Raw genomic sequence first — 18,280 nt, forward strand, 5'->3', positions numbered from 1 at the left:
AGAAGTTTACAAATAAGACAGAACATATCAGAGACACCAAAAATGATAGAGAAGACAACTTGGGTCTGGTGTTTCATGTTTCTCACACACGCAATGCAACACCGAAGTAAGGGCTCCATTACATGGAGGACAACTTCACTGCTCCCAACAGTAAAAGAATCTACTGTCATTTGTTCACAAGGAACACACAATAGGAATCAAAGATTTATGCTGTGTGATATTTGGAAATCGCTCATCAGATCTTTCCATGTCAGACTTCAACTTTTCACCATCTTCACATAATGCTGCACAATACCTGACTCGTGCCAGCTCCAACATTCCATGCAGTTTCATTTCAACTTACACTGCATTAGTTCCTACATGTTTTATATTTTTTTTTAATGTTATAGTTCATGCTAGCCTTTTATTATTTTTTATATCATTCTAACTCAGAAGAAACTACAAGCATTATTATTACGGGTATCCCCATGGAGTCAGTAGACTCATCGCGGAAGACCCAAACTATCAAAACAATATCTATCATACCTCTTCTTGAATTCATTTACAGATGAACTCACAACTGAGTCAGGCAATGCATTCCACTCCTTCACCACCCTCACCAAGCAAAAAATCTAGTTCTCACACCCTTGTTAACCACACTTTTCCTTAATTTCCAGGGATGACCTCTTGTTCTTCCATCACTATCACACAGCTAAAATATTTTCCCTGCATCAATCTTATAAAAACCTTTTAGTAATTTAAATGTTTCTATCATATCCCCTCTTCTCCACCCATCAATCAACCTCTGTAATCCACAAGCTCTCCATCTATCAATGTAGGGAGCATTTTTTACATCACTCACCAACTTAGTCACTCTCCTCTGAACCCTTTCCACAACCTCCTCATCTCCAAGGAATCCAAGTGACAAGATCTGAGCAGCACAGTAATCCAAATGTGGAAGTATCAACGCCTTATAAAGGGGAATAATAACCTCTTTATCTCTGGATGTTAGTGTGATCTTCAATAACCAAGTAATCCTATGTGCAATCTTGGATACCTTAACAATATGCCCTCTGAACTTTATCTTCCTATGCACCAACACACCCAAGTCCCTAGCCTTATCAATCTCTTGGAGTACTGTTCCATCAATGTGGTACACAGCTAGTAATATTTTAATCTCAAAATGCATAACTTTCCACTTTTCCACATTGAACTGACATCCATTACCTTTTGCCCATTTTGCCAGCTTATTTAAATCATCCTGCAAAACTCTCAACATCAGCTTGATTTTTTATTGTGCTACCCAACTTTGCATCATCAGCAAACAACTGAATATCTCCCTTCAAGCCATTTTCTATATTATTTATGTACAAATTAAACAATAATGGCTCAAGTATTCATGACAAAACTTGTTAGTTTTCATTATATATTGTTTATGATCAAATAAACCCAGTGTATTTTTTCTTTTAAAATTTACTGTGTTTTTTCCTGTTTAATTGAAGGTAAGTTGTGTACTCCCAGGTTATGATATGCTTACCTCTCTAAAGATCAAAGTTTTTCTTTCTTGTTGATTATGATAACATCAAATAAGATCAGAAAATTACTAAACATTTTCTGATCTTATTTCTTTAAAAAATGTATTATTTATTAAATGACTTGATACAAAATAATCATAACAAGAACAATTAAGTTAAATTAAATCCTAATATGCTTGTTTTACTGAACATGATTTATCAAAGTTAAAGTCTATTATAAATTCATAAATGAATTTCAAGATGATCACTTAGAATTGGTTTCAGATGTTTAAAACCAACAGAGTGCTTCATATGTGTGTATATTTAAATACAGCAATCCCTCGATCATTGCGCTTTAAAACAGGCGATTTAATCGAACATGCACTAATCGAATACAATAACCTATGGGAAAAAGTATAATTCGTTCCTCAAATTTCTTTCTTGAACCTTAATTTTTTTTTATAAAAGAATTAAGATATGTCCTCAGGGCCTAGTTAAATGAAAACCATGAAGTTGAAAGATAATAAAACATATTCAGAATATAAATTTTATTATTCTGCTTCTTAACAAAGAATTGAGCTAATGTAGTTTGGCGGGCATTTTGTTTCTTTTTTTCATACAACTGACGGTAGACCCTATTGTCTCTTCTACTCTTCTATAAATTTTACTGCTTCTCTCTTCATCAGGATCAGCCTCTAAGCCTTGCTGCTTAAAAACTTTGATTGTACGAAAAATATTTTCAAATTTTTTCTGTGAAATCTCTTTTGGCTGGCTATCAGTGGTTAAATTTTCTTCATATTCTTCAGGATCTTCCCGTTGTACATCTAAATTTAGCAGGTCGGAATTACTCAATTCTTCAGAATGAGATTTAATTAACTCTTGGACATTATCATTGAAGGGGAGAAAGAAATGAAGGATGTACGAATTAGTCGCCAACACGTGAAATCATGTGCTTTATAGATAAAATTTCCCAACTGTTATACATGCAAAATAGTTACTTTAAAAGCTACAATGATCATAAAAGAGAGGCTAATTTTCCGACGTGTAATAATAAACAATTCACCCCAGAAGACGGATTGATTACCCTATTATCGGAATGGATTCTCTTTTTTGTGACATGCACAGAAGTGTTGAAGGGTCTCGAATCTGTGGGCGTACTATAGCAGACAACATAAATTTATGCGGTAAAAATTTGAAACATAGTATACATAGTGTACATGGAAGTAGTATAGTCATTAAAAATAACTTTATAAAATGTTTTAAATCGGTAACTAAATTATTTCATTTTGGTGAGTGATTTTTTAAAATAGTTAGCCATAAAAATGTATAGATAAAAAAATTCTTAAATCTGTAACATCGGCGCACTAATTGAATTTGGGTATCGAAAAAAAATGACGCACTAATCGAAAATGCACTAATTGAGGGATTACTGTATAACTAACACCTGATTTGTAGTCGTCATACTGTGAAATTTCAGTTATAAGGCTATCCTTATGTTCAGGGCTCAACAAATATGTTTATCTGCTTACATGCAAATTTTGCCAACTGCAAACTGGACAAAACAGAATATTTTTTAATAAACAATAACTTTCTAAAAAATATTTTTAACTTGAAGAAATCAGAAATGCAGCACCACTAATTATTTTATGGAACTACTCTTAACTTACTAGGATATATCATTCTTAAAAAAAAATAACTGGAAGAGGGGGGGGGGGTCCTTGGGCAGGATACATTTTTTGTATGGTGAATAGGATTTGGATATTTGTTGAGCACTGCATATGTTCAGGAGATCTTTGACGTGTATTATCGAAATACTTAAAAACTCTTGACCTTCAAGTCATATTTTACCTTTCCTTTCAGTTTCTGCACGATAAGCTGATATATGTAGTATAAATATTAAGACTCCTTATTCCTGTGACTACTTATTTTGGCCAATCAGAGAAATTTTTAGATATTTGTTGTGAAGAAAACAATAAACAGATCAAGTATCATGAGCCAGAAGTGTCTGGGTTTGCAGAGGATATTACCACTTCTGCAGACGTGTCGTACTAGAAAAACCTGAAGTGCAACTTCAGCCTTGGTTCCTTATGAAAAGACTGCATGAAGAAAGTTCCCAAGCATTATTGCATACAATCCATAGGTTGGGCTGAATAGACTTTTTACTTTATTTATTTTTTTAATGGTACAATATCAAGTGTGCAAAATGCTCCTGAGAGGGGAGTGACACTGAAAATTGTGTTGTTTGTATATATTACTGAGAACAGACAGAATAAACAGAAAGGTGATAAATAAGGTTGTAGAAGGTATTATGCAATAATACCTTCTACTTCACACTCTCAAAATAATAAACATTATTTTGAGAGTGTGAAGAATGAGAGAGTGCACAAGATTTATTTCCCAAGGGGTATGATGCTGAAACTTGAGGTTTGGGATATTAATTATTATTAAGACCTTAGGGAGTCAAGCTGCAGGAGAATGAACAAAGTGTGTGGAAAAAAATGTCAGTAATAAGTGGAAATCATCATCATTATCATCAAATTCCTTATATATACCCTCAAAGGGTATAAACGATATAATAATACTATATGAAAAATTTACATAATTACTAACTTCCTCTCTACAATTTTCCTCCAAATCAGTCTGTCAAGACTCCAACATATCAGATCTTACATTTCTATTGTCTAAGGCACCTATATCTTGGTCTTCCTCTGGATTGTTTTCCTACCAGCCTGGCAGAGAATACCTGTTTTGCTAATCATTCCTCGCCCATTCTGTTTAAATGACCATACAACCTGAGATTAGCTCTGCTAATGCATTCCTGGATGCTGACAATGTCAAGTTCTTTCCTAATATCCTCATTTTTAATATGAGGATTAAATTTTTAATATGAAAGATTAGGGGATGAACAGATTGCATCAATTGCCATTGATGCAATCTGTTCATCCCCTAATCATTCTCAGGACTCTCATATCTGCAGTCTCTAGTCTTTGGTCAAGTGTTCTACTACTGACCCAGCTCTCAGATCCATAAGTTAAAACTGGTTTGAACACTGTCTTGTATACAAGCTAATTTCTCTCTTATTACATATATGAATTTATTCAACTGACTTCCTACCATACCAGCTTTGTTGATTCTGTTGTCTTTTTCCATATTTAATTTACTATCTTCACTAAAAATCGTGCCTTAGTAGCTGAAATGTTTTACTTGTTCCACAGGTTCTCCATTCACAATGCAGTTGATATTTTCAATGATACCATATCTATTACAACGGTTATTCAATTTAGTCAGGGAATCTTGTTTAATACCACTTTCCTCCATAATGTGATCCTTATAGATAATGAATAACAGAGGAGATAATGTACATCCTTGTCTGATGTATATTATCCCCAGATTTCAACCTTAAACCATCTTCCTCTACTTCCTTCAATTCTAACTGCTGACTTGCAACTAGAATAAAGACTAAGTATTGATTGAACACCCCATTGACACCATATAACTATAGCTGATTAAATAAACACACGTAATAACTGATGATGGTACAACATGACAAAATTTCATGCCGGCTGGGGCGTCGCCCGGTTAAACAAGGCCCCCGTTGTTTTCGCCAGGGAACCAGGGCGAACAGCGAAAAGTCAGCTACTGGAACAAATCTGAAAACAAACCCCAACTCAACATCACCAGAGTTAAAGATCGGTACTATCAACGTAAGAAGCCTGAATGGCAAAGAAATGGAGCTAGCTGAGGAATTAGATAAGTACCAGATCGACATAATAGGGGTGACTGAAACAAAAAAGACCAAAACTGGTGAGATCTTTCTGAGCAATAAATACAAAATGTTATATTCAGGCAATAACAATCAAGGAAAAGAAGGAGTAGCCATAGTATTCAACACAAAATATGAGGCTAATCTTCTTGAATGGCAGTCAGTCTCAAGTAGAGTAATGTGGGCAAATATGAGAATGGGGAACTGGACAATGAGACTTATTTGTGCCTATGGTCCCACAGAAGGTTCTACTAAGGTAGAAGTGGAGGAATTTTTTGAGGCTTTAGAAAAAGCAACTGACACAATGAAAAAGGAAAAGTTGGTCCTTGTTGGGGATCTAAATAGTAGAGTAGGAAATGATTGTGAGACATACAAAAATATTTTGGGAAAATTTGGAGAAAAGAGCAAAGCTAATAATAATGGCAAATATCTGTTGGATTTCTGCTCAGGACATGGACTGGTTATTACTAACACCATGTTCCAACATAAAAATGTGCACAAATTCACATAGAGAAAAGAGGCTAGGAATAAGAAAAGTCTCATTGACTATGTTATTGTTGATAGTGATGTTTTCTCCCTGGTGCAGGACACCAGAGTGTACAGAGGATTTGAAATTGGAAGTGATCACTATTTAGTCTTGAGCAGGATAAAATTGAATTTCATATTGAAAAGAATAACATGTAAGAAAGTTTTAAAGCGAATAAAAGTTGAGCAGCTCTCAGATGTAAACTGTAGACTAAAATACAGAAATATTATTGAAAAGAAAATGAAAGAGTTTGAGAACAGGAATCAAACCTTGGAGATTCAGTGGCAAACTCTGAAGGAAACATTGATTGATTCTGCCAGAGAGGCATGTGGTGAGGTTGTGTGCAAAGATAAAAAAATCAGAACTCCCTGGTGGACACAGGAAGTTAAAGAGGCAGTGAAGGAAAAGAAGAAAGCATATCAAAAGTTCCTGGCAAATAAGTCAGCTTTTACTCTTACAGAATACAGAGACAAATGTAAGAAAGCTAAACAGTGTGTAAAACTAGCTAAACAAAAGTCATGGGAGGACTTTGGCAAGAATATAGAAAATAAATATCAAGAAGATGGCAAAATATTCTGGAGGTTGTTGAAGAAGCTTAGGAATGGAGGAAAGAGTGCTGTAAAAGGAATTAGAGATGATAAAGGTGAAATGAAAACAGGAGAAAAAGATATCCTTGAAGTATGGAGTAATTACTTTGAAAAACTGCTAAATGAAACAAGCAGTGATGAGAGCACAGTGATAAAAAACACTGACCAGGCATGGTCAGGAATACATATCCATACTTGAAGTAGAAAAAGCCATCAAAGGCTTGAAATGTGGAAAGGCAGCAGGAGTAGATGATATTCGACCAGAAATGCTGAAGTATGGTGGTATAAGAGTCTTACAGTGGTTGCACTGCATAGTTCAGAAAGCCTGGACAGAGGGACGAATTCTCGATGATTGGAGTAGAGCTCTCATAGTACCCATATATAAAAAGGGAAATAAAACTGAATGTGAGAATTACAGAGGTATTTCCCTACTGAGTGTTCCTGGCAAGATCTATGCAAGTATACTTGAGAAACGGTTGAGAAGAATTGTGGAAGAAAAGCTTGGTGAAGAACAAGCTGGATTCAGGCCAAATAGAGGCTGTCAGGATCAGATCTTCACTTTACGACAAATAGTCGAGAAAGCATGGGAATATAACAAAGATCTGTATTTAAGTTTTGTCGATTTGGAAAAGGCATATGACAAGGTGCCAAGAGAGAATCTATTCAATACGCTGCAGTTATATGGTGTCAATGGGGCATTATATCAAGCAATACTTAGTCTTTATTTGAGTTTTGAGTCAGCAGTTAGAATTGAAGGAAGTACAGGAAGATGGTTTAATGTTAAATCTGGTGTGAGACAAGGATGTACATTATCCCCTCTGTTATTCATTATCTATATGGATCACATTATGAAGGAATGTGGTATTAAACCTGATATCAAAATTGGAGATGTTAATGTCAGCTCTTTGCTTTATGCGGATGATGTTATACTTCTAAATAAATCCGCTACAAGTCTGCAAGATTCTCTGACTAAATTGAATAGCTGTTGTAATAGATATGGTATGAAGGTCAGCAATAAAAAGACAAAGACAATGAAAATAGGCAGAATCATTGAAAATGTCAACTGTGTTGTGAATGGAGAACCTGTGGAACAAGTAAAACATTTCAGCTACTTAGGCACAATTTTTACTGAAGATGGTAAACTAAATATAGAAATAGACAACAGAATCAGCAAAGCTGGTATCGTGGGAAGTCAATTGAATAAATTCATATGGAATAAGAAAGAAATTAGTCGGAACACTAAATTAGCTGTATACAAGACTGTGTTCAAACCAATTTTAACTTATGGATCTGAGAGCTGGGTCAGAAGTAAAACACTTGACCAAAGACTAGAGACCGCAGATATGAGAGTCCTGAGAAAGATTAGAGGCGTGAACAGATGGCATCAATGGCAATATCATATTAAAAATGAGGATATTAGGAAAGAACTTGACGTTGTCAGCATCAAGGAATGCGTTAGCAGAGCTAATCTCAGATGGTATGGTCACTTAAATAGAATGGGAGAGGAAAGATTAGCAAAACAAGTGTTCTCTGCCAGGTTGGTAGGAAAATGACCCAGAGGAAGACCAAGATATAGGTGGATTGATACGGTACAAAGTGCCTTAGACGATAGAAATATAAGATCTGATAATGTTGGAGTCTTGACAAGTAACAGACTGATTTGGAGGAAAATTGTAGATAGGAAGTTAGTAATGATGTAATTTTTTCATGTAGTAGTGTCATATCCTGTACACCCCTTGAGGGTACATGGCAGGAATTTGATGATGATGATGATGATGATGACGTAATAACTGCAGTAATAAGTTTTAATAAGTAAATATTTCATCCTAAATATCATAGGACATCGTCAGTACGGTTCATTCAAACAATACTAGGAATAACATACAGTTAAGACGCATGATTACAATGGAATCCCACTATATGTGCAGTAGAGTGTTATAGAATTAAATTAAAATATATCTGGAGGGGAAAAAAAATAATTACATTAAAATAAGATAACATATATAAAAATTATTTTACACAATTTTGTATAACAATTTCCCATACTTTAGGAATAGCGAGACTGTCATTATATATTTTATCTTATTTTAATGTAATCTATTTCCTCCCCCCAGATATATTTTAATTGAATTCTATAACACGTTACTGCATGCATAGTGGGATTCCTTTGTAATCATGCGCCCTAACTGTATGTCATTCCTAGTATTGTTTGAATTAACTGTACAGACAATGTCCTCTGATACTTAGGATGAAATATTTATTTATTAAAACTTATTACTGTGGTTATTATGTGTGTTTGTTTAGTCATGAATTCTCCACAGGTTTCGTTGTACAATAAAATATAATTGTAGCATATTGAATAGCTTCTCCTTTGGCAAGTTGTTATATTTCCATGATTTTTCAACTATTTGTCATAAAGTGAAAATCTGATTCTGAGCCTCTATTTGGCCTGAATCCAGCTTGTTCTTCACCAAGCTTTTCTTCCACAATTCTTCTCAACCGTTTTTCAAGTATACTTGCATAGATCTTACCAGGAACACTCAGTAGGGAAATACCTCTGTAATTCTCACATTCAGTTTTATTTCCCTTTTTATATATGGGTATACTATGAGAGCTCTACTCCAATCATCGGGAATTCATCCCTCCGTCTAGGCCTTCTGAACCATGCAGTGCAGCTACTGTAAGACTTTTAAACCTCCATACTTCAGCATTTCTGGTTGAATATCATCTACTCCTGCTGCCTTTCCACATTTCAAGTCTTTGATGCCTTTTTCTACTTCAAGTATGGATATGTATTCCTGGCTGCATGCCTGGTCAATTTTTTTACCGCTGTGCTATCACTGCTTGTTTCATTTAGCAATTTTTCGAAGTAATTACTCCATACTTCAAGGATATATAATTGGAAATTTGTTAAGCAATAAGGAGCACAAGTGAATGATGAAAAATACAAAATGTAAGAAGGAGATGATGAATTAGTTGTCAGCAACAGTAGCAAAAGATGTATTTGATGACAAGTAAGCAGGAGAACATGGGTATGGTGAGCAAGAGAATGCAAGCCAGATGATCCAAAAATCAACAGTCGAGTTGATGAAACTGAGAGATGAGATCAATTGCATGCAGCATGAAATTGGTGATTGGTTGCAATGTGAATTCCATTATTTTGAGAGTGTGAAGAAAGAGAGTGCACAAGATTTATTTTCCAAGGGGTATGATGCTGAAAATTGAGGTTTTGGATATTAATTATTATTATTAAGATAGGCCTCCAGGGAGTCACATCAACAGAAGCCACACACACTACATGCATCAGCTGTCATACTTGTTCTTGAATTCATTCACAATGCTTGCGCACACACACACACAACATCCATTGAGAATGCAGTTGATGTTTTCCTCAGTCCAGACTATTTCTGGAATGTTAAATTTTTTTATTGATGATTTCCATATAAAATTTGTTGCAGCATTTATTCAATTTAGTTAAGTCCTAAGAACAGTGGAATATAATTGTGATCAGGTTTCATATCACTTTACTGCACATTGTGATTCATGTAGTTGATGAGTAATAGAGAACAAAGCCTGCAACCTTGTTGTATACCAATTTTACATCAAATCATCTTCCTGTGCTTTCCTTAAATGGCAACTTATAACTTAAGAACTGGTTATGCATTGCTTAGTATTATGTACAATTTATACCATATCAATATATAGCATTATACATACAACTATACCATAACCCACATAAATATAGACTTTTTAGAACAGTGGTTCCCAACCCATGGGTTTTCTGTGGGGTCGCCGGGCAGTGGTGAGCTATGAAAATTTTAAAAAGGGAAAATAAAAAATCACGTCATCGCGTCCTGCACAGAGATTTGTTTGCGTAAACGTGTAATGATCTTTCGTTCATCAGGTTAGCTTGTTGTGAGGTCCAGGTTCATGCACAGTTCAGTGATTGGCTCTACGGAATGCAGGCTCGGCTTGTGATTGGTCGATTCTTAGTGATACATATGCGCTGAGTGCCTAGCCTTGTTTCTTGCGGATGGCAATGGTTTTTCTTCAATACCAGCGAATTCTGCAAAATATAATAAATCATATGTCAACACGAATCAAATGATCCCGCTTCCAGGAATCTGAAGCCCAGAACATCACATTATTTCCCTTCTATGGCCAGCCAAGCAGCCAGCCAAGAACAAACAACCACGAGCCGAGCAGTGCTGTAAGGTCCAGACACCATAGTCGTCACTGTAGCAGCGCCAACAGCTCCATCCTACATAGCTAAACTCAATCAAAATAAAATCTGTAGATCGGGCTTTTCACTCGTCACCATCCAGCGACCCGATAACACTACTTAGAAAAGTATATGCAAAATTGTTTTTTAATTTTTTGATGAATTAAAACCACTTAACATCCAGGTACATAATTTTCACATTTATCATACAAAAGCAGACATTTGAATTAGGTAATTGTAATTTCATGTAGTTGTTTTGTAACTAAAATAACTGCCCGTAATATTATGGCTGTGGATTCAACAGTGTTTGATTTACAGTGTACGTTTGAAAATATTTTTTTGAAATATATGTTTCACGTAACTTTATTGTCTTCAATAGTATTTCTTATAAATTCAATAAAATAAATGGTTTTTTAGCCAATTTTTTGCCAATTAATTGGGATCTTAAGTGTGAAAGCTCAAATAAATGTTTTTGCTTTACCTTTACTTTTAGTAATTATTTGAACTGTTTTGTGCACAATAGTATTATATTATTTAAACTGTTTCAAATATATATTTTTATATTTTTAGAAATCCTTCCCCATGGAAAGAAAACGTAAATGTTCAGAAGATTTTTTGAAATATGGCTTTACTTACTTGACTAACAATGGAATAGTGAAGCCACAATGCATTTTGTGCAAAGTTGTTCTCAGTGCTGAGTCTATGAAACCATCAAAACTCTTACGTCACTTACAGACGAAGCATTTTGATCATTCTAAAAAGGATTTAGAGTTTTTTCATCGGTATGAAACTAGTTGAAAACGTGAGAGACTTGATCAAACAGGAATCTTACATCAAGAACGGACAGTATTACTGCAAGCATCATATGAACTAGCATTGGAAATTGCCAAGCAAAAAAAAAAACCTCACACAATTGGAGAAATGCTCATAAAACCCTGCATGTTGAAGATGGTAAAGTTACTTGGGGTTTCCAGCGAAGTAAAGATGCAACGAACATCTCTGTCTAATAATACTATTCAAAGGTGTATAGCAGACATGTCCATGGACATTAAAGAGCAGATTTTGGATGAAATCGAAGTTTCACCATTGTTTTCTTTTCAAGTAGATGAGTCAACGGACGTAAGCTCATGTTCTCAGTTGCTTGTCTTCATGAAATATATTCATTCAGAAGGCATCAAAGAAGAGTTACTATTTTGTAGTGTACTTGAAACTACTACAAAAGGAGGAGAAAAATAACTTTTTTGTGACTGGAGGACCAGAATGGAAAAACATTGTGGGTTTGTATGGATGGTGCACCAGTTATGCTAGGGTCAAAGTCTGGTTTTCAGAAAACAGTAAAAGAACTTGCTCCCCAAGCAAAGGTAATCCACAGCATGATTCACCGATATGCTCTTGCCTGTAAGACTCTTCCAGCTCCCCTGCAAGAAGCACTTGATTCGGTGATCAAAATTGTAAATTACATCAAATCTGGAGCTCTTAACAGCCATCTGTTTAAACAGCTGTGTAAAGACATGAATGCTGATCATGTGGTTCTTTTTTTCTATACTGCTGTACGATGGTTATCAAAAGGAAATGTGGTCAATCATTCTTTCAAGTTGAAAGAAGAAATCAAGTTATTCCTGGAAGTGCAAGGGAAACATGAACTTGCGGCCTATTTTAATGATGAAGCTTGGTTGAGAAGAATTGCTTACCTAGCAGACATATTAGAACAGCAAAATAGGCTTAACCTGAAACTCCAAGGAAAGGAAACAACTATTATCAAATTTCAAGATAATCTCAGGGCATTTATATTTGAACTCCAGAACTGGCGAAGCAAAGTAAATCTAGGAAACATTGCCATGTTTGAGAAACTGTGCAGCGTGGTAGACGAATCTGAAGGTGAAATAAATGGCAATTTGAAAGAAGAGATTACTGGGCATCTCGATTCTCTTGAAAACGAACTCCAGCGTTATTTCCCTGAGCTGACAGAAGAAGCTGCTGCGCTGGTACGAAATCTGTTCTCTGCTTCCCGTGATGTCACCAGCATCTCTGATGAAGTACAAGATAAATTCTTGGAACTGCAGAATGATTCCTCGGCACGCAACTTATTTGATGAAAAACTGCTGACTCAATTCTGGTGTGCTATGTATCGGTCATATCCAAATGTCACCATGCTTGCGTTTCAAGTTTTACTCCCCTTTGTTTCTACATCTCTCTGTGAGAGTGGATTTTCAACGCTTCTTCAATTGAAAACCAAAACAAGAAACAGAATAAATGTTGAGAATGACATGAGGTTGGCATTAACGAAAACACAAGTGCGAATTTTTAAGCTTATTAATGAGTTACAATTTCAATCATCGCATTGAATATGTCATAAGTTAACATTATTTTGAATTATATTATACTGAAAAATCTATTTTCAATGTGTTTTCATTTACCCTATTAAAAAGCCTATTTTTAATGTATTGGGGTCACGGGTCACTTTGCCTCTATAAAACTGGGTCGGCACTTAAAAAGGTTGGGAACCGCTGTTTTAGAAAATCGAAGAGGTGGTCCTTGTTGGAGATCTAAACAGCAGAACATGAAACGAATCCACCCAGCACACAGAAACTTTTGGGAAAATTTGGAAAAAAAAAGGCAATAATAATGGCGAGTACCTGATGGATTTCTGCTCAGAATACAGACAAGTCATTAATGCACAAATTCAAGTAAAAAGAAGATACAAGAAATAAGAAAAGCCTCAATGAGTATGTTATTGTTGATAGTAACATCTTCATGCTGGTTATGAAAGAAAGTGGCATTAAACCTGATATTAGAATCATAGATATCAACTTAGCTTTTTTCTTTATGCAGCTGACGATGTGCCCTAAACACAACCTGTGCAAATTTCCAGAATTCTCTAACTAAACTGAATAAAACTGTAACAAATTTGAAATGAAAATCAGCAATAAAAAGACCAAAATTATGAAAATAGGCAGGAACAGAGAAAACTTTGGCTGTATTTTCAATGGAGAACCTATAGAACAAATAATTTTCAATGGAGAACCCATAAAACAAATAAAATATTTTGGTTATGTAGGCACAGTTTTTAGTGAAGATGGCAAATTAAATCTGGAAATGGACAACAGGATAAGCAAACCAGGTATGACAGACATCTAGCTGAATAAATTTATATGGAATATGAGACAAGTTCAAGGACGGTATGACAGCTGGTCTGGGTGATGTATAGATTCCCTTGACTCCCTGGAGGTCTCAGATAATGCCGATGATGATAATAATAATTGGGTGGGGGGTAGAATTTCCCCATTGCTTGTAAGGAATGCAAAGAGTGTGGTTTTTCCGATCCAGTGTCCAGTCCTGAATAATCAATGTGCACCTGAATAAATAATCAATGAACAAGAATGGGCTTACTCCAAAAGAACTGAATTCATAGTGGCTTAAACCACAAACAAAAATGATTGTGTAATGTGATAAAAAATCAAGCTAGCTGGGATGCTGCTTAGTTAAAGAAGACTTCCACTGTTTTCATTACAGAACCAGTACAAAAGAGTGTTATTATAACTAAGTGAATTCCTATAAACTAAAAAAGAAAAAGTGAATTACTATAACTAAGGATTAGTTACTGATTTTTCTTAAAGTCCCAGATTACTTGAGTTCACCTGCATAAATAACAATTCATATAATAACATTTCAAGCTTTGTACTCAATATTGTAATAACTCTCCGCTCCTTTTTGTCAAAAATTTTAAATGCAAAAGATATTTTATCACTTACTTGAGGACAGTATTAGTCCTCCATCATATATGCTGGTCCATGGCAAAGGTGGACATAACATTGGCATTTCACTAACATCAAAAGAAAGCTCTTCCAATTCTGCTTCAATAAAAAGTTTACATAAGACAGGATGCGGCTAAAATATAAAATTCAGAAAATCAAAGAAAGCTTAAAAAAAATCAATTACTGTTGTCAAATTAAATTTAAATTGTATTTTAGCATTTGAATAAACAGATTAGATTAAGTCTGGATGGTAGAGAGGATTGGATTTCCACTTTTCATTTAGCATGATGCAGTTTGAATTCTACTGTGAATCAAGTCCTTTAAGTGTAGAGGATTTTCATACAGTCTGAGCTCACTATCCTGCTCACTGGACACTAGAAGTGGCTAAAAATCATCTCTAAAGCTGGATTGCTAGAATTCCTATCATACCCTTAAACCCATCTGAAGTTACAGGTTTCTCATCTCTCTCTCTCTCTCTCTCTCTCTCTGATGAGAGTATCACAAAAAACATAACAGATACAGATAAGAGAATGAAATAGATTAACATACAACCATAAAATATACATCCTGAAAAACACTGTAATTATTTACATATCAAAATATTAATGAACTTATAAAATTATAACAAGTCTATATACAAGTAACAGAACTGAAATTAACCAAAAAAACAATATATTCTGATGTTGTGTTCAGTGCATTTTATTCTTTTATGTTTTTGTTATTCTTTATATATGAAACTTGCAGACATCTTTTTTTTTTGCATTACTAATCTCACATGTTAATTTGAAAATTCATTAAGCATCATCATCATCAACTTCTGTCATGTACCCTCAAGGGGTGTACAGGATATGATAGTACTACATGGAAAAAATTACATCATTACTAACTTCCTATCTACAATTTTCCTCCAAATCAGTCTGTTACTTGTCAAGACTCCAACATCATCAGATCTTATATTTCTATCGTCTAAGGCGTTTTGTACTATATCAATCCCCCTATATCTTGGTCTTCCTCTGGATCGTTTTGCTAATCTTTCCTCGCCCATTCTGTTTAAGTGAACATATCACCTGAGATTAGCTCTGCTAACACATTCCTGGATGCTGACAATGTCAAGTTCTTTCCTAATATCCTCATTTTTAATATGATATTGCCATTGATGGTATCTGTTCATGCCCCTAATCTTTCTCAGGACTCTTATATCTGCGGTCTCTAGTCTTTGGTCAAGTGTTTTACTTCTGACCCAGCTCTCAGATCCATAAGTTAAAATTGGTTTGAACACTGTCTTGTATACAGCTAATGTAGTGTTCCGACTAATTTCTCTCTTATTCCATATGAATTTATTCAATTGACTTCCCACCATACCAGCTTTGCTGATTCTGTTGTCTATTTCCATATTTAATTTACCATCTTCAGTAAAAATCATTCCTAAGTAGCTGAAATGTTTTACTTGTTCCACAGGTTCTCCATTCACAACACAGTTGACATTTTCAATGATTCTGCCTATTTTCAGTCTTTTTATTGCTGACCTTCATACCATATCTATTACAACAGCTATTCAATTTAGCCAGAGAATCTTGCAGACTTGTAGCGGATTTATTTAGAAGTATAACATCATCCACATAAAGCAAAGAGCTGACATTAACATCTCCAATTCCGATATCATATTTAATACCACTTACCTTCATAATGTGATCCATATAGATAATGAATAACAGAGGGGATAATGTATATCCTTGTCTCACACCAGATTTAACATTAAACCATCTTCCTGTACTTCCTTCAATTCTGACTGCTGACATACAACTCAAATAAAGACTAAGTTTTGCTTGATATAATGCCCCCATTGACACCATATAACTGCAGCGTATTGAATAGCTTCTCTCTTGGCACCTTGTCATATGCCTTTTCCAAATCGACAAAACTTAAATACAGATCTTTGTTATATTCCCATGTTTTCTAGACTATTTGTCGTAAAGTGAAGATCTGATCCTGACAGCCTCTATTTGGCCTGAATCTAGCTTGTTCTTCACCCAGCTTTTCTTCTACAATTCTTCTGATTCATTTCTCAAGTATACTTGCATAGATCTTGCCAGGAACACTCAGTAGGGAAATACCTCTGTAATTCTCACATTCAGTTTTATTTCCCTTTTTATATATGGGTACTACGAGAGCTCTACTCCAATTATCGGGAATTCATCCATCTGTCCAGGCTTTCTGAACTATGCAGTGCAGCCACAGTAAGACTCTTATACCACCATACTTCAGCATTTCTAGTCGAATATCATCTACTCCTGCTGCCTTTCCACATTTCAAGCCTTTGATGGCTTTTTCTACTTCAAGTATGGATATGTATTCCTGACTGCATGACTGGTCAGTGTTTTTTACCACTGTGCTGTCATCACTGCTTGTTTCATTTAGCAATTTTTCAAAGTAATTACTCCATACCTCAAAGATATCTTTTTCTCCCGTTTTCATGTCACCTTTATCATCTCTAACTCCTTTTACAGCACTCTTTCCCCCATTCCTAAGCTTCTTCAACAACCTCCAGAATATTTTGCCACCTTCTTTGATATTTATTTTCTATGTTCTTACCAAAGTTCTCCCATGACTTTTGTTTAGCTAGTTTTACACAGTGTTTAGCATTCTTGCATTTCTCTCAATATTCTCTAAGAGCACAAGCTGACTTATTTGACAGGAACTTTTGATATGCTTCCTTCTTTTCCTTCACTGCCTCTTTAACTTCCTGTGTCCACCAGGGAGTTCTGATTTTTCTATCCTTGCAGACAACCTCACCACATGCCTTTCTGGCTGAATCAATCAGGATTTTCTTCAAGGTTTGCCACTAATCTCCAAGGTTTGATTCCTGTTCTCAAACTCTTTCATTTTTTCTTCAATAATCTTTGTGTATTTTAGTCTACAGTTCACATCTGAGAGCTGCTCAACTTTTATTTGCTTTAAAACTTTCTTACATGTTATTATTTTCAATATGAAATTCAATTTTATCCTGCTCAAGACTAAATAGTGATCACTTCCAATATTAAATCCTCTGTACACTCTGGTGTCCTGCACCAGGGAGAAAACATCAATATCAACAATAACACAGTCAATGAGACTTTTCTTATTCCTAGCCTCTTCTCTCCATGTTTTTGTATTTTTTTTGTATATCTCACAACAATTTCCTACTCTGCTATTTAGATCCCCAACAAGGACCAACTTTTCCTTTTTCATTTTGTCAGTTGCTTTTTCTAAAGCCTCAAAAAATTCCTCCACTTCTACCTTAGTAGAACCTTCTGTGGGACCATAGGCACAAATGAGTCTCATTGTCCAGTTACCCATTCTCATATATGCCCACATTACTCTACTTGAGACTGACTGCCATTCAAAAGATTAGCCTTGTATTTTGTGCTGAATACTATGGCTACTCCTTCTTTTCCTTGATTGTCATTGCCTGAATGTAACATTTTGTATTTATTGCTCAGAAAGATCTCACCAGGTTTGGTCTTTTTGTTTCAGTTACCCCTATTATGTCGATCTGGTACTTATCTAATTCCTCAGCTAGCTCCATTTCTTTGCCATTCAGGCTTCTTACGTTGATAGTACCAATCCTCTCTGGTGATGTTTTCAGATTTGTTCCAGTAGCTGACTTTTTGCTGTTCGCCCTGGTTCCCTGGCAAAAACAACGGGGGCCTTGTTTAACCGGGCGACGCCCCAGCCGGCATGAAATTTTTTCATGTTGTAGCATCATTTTTTATTTTGGTTTAACCAGTAAGAATACAATTTGGTCGGTTAAATCCCAAATTGCCAGCCCATCCTCATTCGTTCAGTATCCAAGTAGATACCCAACAGGGTGCACCACGAGAAGGTGAGGATTGGACATTAGGTCAGAAGCCCTGGTCGGTTCTCCGCATTCCTTTAAAAGCTATGGAGGTCTCCT

At 35.3% G+C, this 18,280-nt stretch overlaps 1 protein-coding gene across 1 annotated transcript in view; it reads right to left on the bottom strand.

Annotated features, from left to right (window-relative positions):
• Window positions 1-18,280, bottom strand: part of PolrMT (mitochondrial RNA polymerase) — a 603,530-nt gene that overhangs the window by 318,670 nt on the left and 266,580 nt on the right. Inside the window, exon 16 of the mRNA XM_090391417.1 lies at window positions 14,344-14,479. Within this exon, the coding sequence (XP_090247543.1) occupies window positions 14,344-14,479 (136 nt within the window). The remainder of the gene's footprint in view (window positions 1-14,343; window positions 14,480-18,280) is intronic.

The sequence above is a fragment of the Typopeltis vanoorti genome, chromosome 4 (assembly GCF_054136105.1).
Source record: "Typopeltis vanoorti isolate ZY-2024b chromosome 4, IOZ_Tvanoo_1.0, whole genome shotgun sequence".
Taxonomy (NCBI): Eukaryota; Metazoa; Arthropoda; class Arachnida; order Uropygi; family Thelyphonidae; genus Typopeltis; species Typopeltis vanoorti.